General features: G+C 39.8%; 1 protein-coding gene across 1 annotated transcript; it reads left to right on the forward strand.

Annotated features, from left to right (window-relative positions):
• The first annotated feature begins 810 nt into the window (after window positions 1–810).
• LOC101306599 lies at window positions 811–3,102 on the forward strand. Its single transcript, XM_004293086.1, has 2 exons — window positions 811–1,340; window positions 2,130–3,102. Exons 1-2 carry the CDS (start codon window positions 811–813, stop codon window positions 3,100–3,102), a joined length of 1,503 nt encoding a protein of 500 aa, XP_004293134.1.
• Window positions 3,103–4,287: the final 1,185 nt, after the last annotated feature.

The raw sequence follows: 4,287 nt of genomic DNA on the forward strand, positions 1-4,287 counted from the left end.
GTGTGAAATTCTTGTTTCCTTGCTGCCATTTATATATGTAGGATTTGTTTGGCTATACATGTTATCATATAAGGGAATGGAAGTGCTATGCATAAAACACTTTGGGGGTAAAGAAGTTAGGATTAAACTTTTGTATAGTTGAGTCCTTGTCCTCAGAGGTACCATATCCCACGATGCTCGTGTGAATGCGTAAGAATGGCGCAATTAGTATAGGTGAAAAGGGCGGGATTGGCAAAAGAGGAATGGACAAGATGACTAGCAAAAGGGGAATTTGAGATTGAGTGGGAGATAGTTCATATAAATGAGTATCCTAAGTCACCCTTGTGGTAAAATACATGGTAGGAGACATGTAGAGTTAGTATATTCGGCTATATGGACTATATGGAGTATATAGTATATGCATTCATTTATTTTGTTAAAGTTGTTTATGATATGTTTTGTTTGAAGAGGTTTTTGCCTCCTACTGGGCTTATTATGCTCACCCCTTTAAATGTTTTGCAGGTGAGGAATAAATAGTTTGAAGTTGGTTTCTTCCAAGAATCTTTTATTTACATGTGAAATATGTGTGTTGTTGCTTTCCTTAGAATAAGACGTAGACTTTAGTCTATCTTTGTAATGTTACTTTTTAGAGTACCTTGTAATAAAGAATAAATTTTAGTTCATTGTTGAGTTGTTCTTTTCCAAGTTCTTTCATGTTCTAATTATAAAAAATCTATTTCATAGTTGGAATATGAGTTACACCTCAAAAAAAATATGGTTTTCCAAAAATTGAGGTGTAACAGGAAAACATCTCCATTGCATTCAACCACCATGATCATCTCTCTCACCACCACGGTGAGGGCTGCCAGCGGAAGATGGCAATATGTGATCAACAACATCGGCATTGCAGTGATGCATATGTGGTTGTATATGTATGACAGGACCGATTTTGGTCCGTCAAATCTAACACTGCCCAACGGTGAGTGCATTGAGGACCCAAAGGCTCTTGTGATGAAGAAGGACTGTTCTGCGCATTCCGCAGTCTACAACATCACCAATAACACCATCCGTCCCCTGACGGTAAAATTTGATTTCTGGTGCTCTTCTGGCGCTATGAACGGCGACGTCGTCCTGGTTCAGACGAGCTGCAACTTCTTTGGCGGCCGGGTGATGAGAAAGCTTTATGCATGTCCAACATGCGAGTGGCAAGAGATAGAGGACGGTCTCGCAACCCCATGTTGGTACGCTACAGACCACGTCCTTCTTGATGGCCGGCAGATAATCGTTGGCGACAGAGGTCAGCCCAATTATGAGTTTTACCACCGACCAGGCATTTCATTAACCGTTTTTGGAGGAAATGAGTGACGGGCCACAGATAGAGATTTTTCTAGTTTAAATAATTGTACAAACAATACTAGCTAGTATTTTTTTTGGTCGGTACGATAACTTTATTAGTAATATAAATATTTCCATTAATTTATTTTGGTTTTACAGTAATTAATTATTTACTTACAGTAATATATTTTTGAGTTATTATATCTCTTAATAATAAAAATAATATTTTTTTTCAAAAAAAACAAAAACCTAAGCGACGAAAATTTTGTCTCGTAAGATGCCTATTTTTGTCGCTTAAGGATAAAAATTACGTGCCAAAAGTTGACAGGCCAAAAAGTGTTCTGTCGCATAAAGCTATAGCGACAGAAAATTTTGTCACATTAAATCTAGCAACGAAAACAAACTCGTCGCTAAACTAAACAGTTTCGTCGCTTAACAGTACAACGATAGGAGAACATACGTCACATAACAACTTACACGACTCGTCGCTTAAGGTAATTATTCGTCTCACTTGTCGCTAAACTAAAAAGTTTCGTCACTTAATAGTAAAATGATAGGAGAACATACGTCTCTGAACAACTTAAGAGACGACAACAATTCGTCGCCTAGGTATGTGGCGACATAAACAATTCCCGTCACTTGTTCTGTTTTCATAAGCAACGGATAATATGTTTTTGTCCCCTAAGTGTCTATGAGACGCGTCATATACGACGAATCTTAAGCGACACCGGTTTCATCGCTTAAGTCTTATGGCGACAAAAATGGGCACTTAGCCGACGATTTTTTCCCGTCGCTTAAGCCTTTATTTCTACTAGTGAGAACAACCTTTATCCGTTCGTGTTTCTCAACGTCGACGGCAACCTGTTGTTGTTCGCCAATAACAGAGCTATTCTCTACGATTATATTGCGGCCAAGGTCATTAGAGTTTTTCCAACTTTCCCCGGTGGGGACCCGAGGTCCTACCCGAGCACCTGTTCCACCGTCCTCCTCCCACTAAATTTGACTCAAAATTACATCGAGGTTGAGATTTTAATCTGCGATGGAGCTCCGAGAGGATCATTCTCCAAGGCACGTGATGAGGGGGTCTTTTGGGAGGTCCTCAACACCTGTGGTAGGATGAGCATCACGAACCCGGACCCAAAGTGGACTATGGAAACCATGCCTACGGGTGGCTTGTTGCTGATCAACGGAGCCTCGAAAGGAACCGCGGGTTGGGAGTTGGGCCTGGACCCAGTTCTTAACTTGGTCCTCTACTTGCGTGAGAAGCCCATTGGGTCTAGATTTCAGATACAAACACCGGACTCCACTCCTCGCATGTATCATTCCACCGCCGTATTGGTGCCAGATGGACGAGTTATTGTCAAAGGCATCAACCCTCAAGACAAGTATGAGTTCAGTAATGTTTTGTACCCAACTGAGTTGAGCGTGGAGGCGTTTCCACCAGATTATTTGGATTCGAGCTTCGATTCTCTGCGGCCGACGATAGAATTCCCGGCACCGCACTTTACAATCAGCTACGGGGAAAAACGGGCTGTTGTATTCTCTCTTGGTGGTGGGAAGGCCACGCGTCTTGGATCATTTTCGCTCACAATGGTCTCGCCATCGTTCAATACGCACTCGTTCTCCATGAATCTGCGACTGCTGATTCTATCTATCGAAAGTGTGAAGGATTTGGGAGCTTCGAAATTCCAAGTGATTGTTAATTTCCCCGACTCGAAGACTCTAGCATCCGTAGGCTTCTATATGCTCTTCGTGGTCCATGAAGGAATTCTGAGTCCGGCATTGTAGGTGAGTATCATGTAAAGAGATTGTCAATCAGTCAATGGATCTTTCATATATATTGAATAAAAGATTAAATTTAGTTTACCCTTTTGAAGTTTGGGGGTAACTTCATGTTAATCCTTAAATTTTTAATTTCATCAGAATACCCCTTGAGTTTTCCAAATGCAATCAGTCGTGCCAAATTTAACAGATCCCATCAAATTGGACATTAACTCAGATACTTGAAAGGCTAAAGTGGTCCATTTGAGATAAAATAAATAAATAAATAACTTGCATATGTGATTTTTTTATCTGATGTATAATAACGGATTCTAAATTATAACCAAGCATCTCCCATCTTTGGTAGTGTGGTGGGATTGCGAGAGATGTCATGATTTGTTCAAAAACTTGAAGTGGGGAATGAAGAATATAAGGAAAAGATGATGAAGATTGCCCAGATGTTATTGGGATCAATTTGGGGAGATTTTATGAGGTTTAGATGGTTGAGGGAGGAGAAAAGGACCGAAGAAGAAAGAGCACTTTTTTTGGTCGTGGGGTTTTCTTTTTTTGTCATAAAATGACCCTTCTAGCCCTTCTAGTGGGCCCTATTGTTAGACTTAACGCCCAATTTGGACGGGATCTGCTAAATTGGGCACGACCGATTGAATTTGGAAAGCTGAAGGGGTATTCTAATGAAATTAAAAGTTTAAGGACTGACATGAAGTTACCCTCAAACTTCAAAGGGGTAAACTGAATTAAATTCTTGAATAAAACTGTTGGTATTTGCTATTGGTATAGACTGCATATGCTGATGACTATAGACTGCTAAGAGTTTGAGGAAATCAAGTAACTTTGTATTGGCCATCCCAGTTTGGTTAGTTCAGTTTGCCAATCCATTTGTTAAGTTCTTTGTCATCTATAGTTCTCGGTCCATGTAAGACTCTAATTCTATGCTTTGAAGTGAATATGAGAAAAGATGGTTGATTTTCGAAAGCTGTTGTTTGATGCTCATATGACTATATGAACTTGTTAAATATGTATGTCTCTCATTTTGTGTTCTGTTGATCAACAATTCAACCTTCTCTAAGCTTATTCTATCTTTTATTTTCGATCACTTATTTTCGATCCAGCTAGTGAGTTCAACTTGTGTAGTTCATGGTGACATATTCTGTACTGTTAGCCTGCTTTACATTGTTGGCCATTTACTACAAA

Source organism: Fragaria vesca, linkage group LG2 (assembly GCF_000184155.1).
Source record: "Fragaria vesca subsp. vesca linkage group LG2, FraVesHawaii_1.0, whole genome shotgun sequence".
In the NCBI taxonomy this organism is placed as follows: domain Eukaryota; kingdom Viridiplantae; phylum Streptophyta; class Magnoliopsida; order Rosales; family Rosaceae; genus Fragaria; species Fragaria vesca.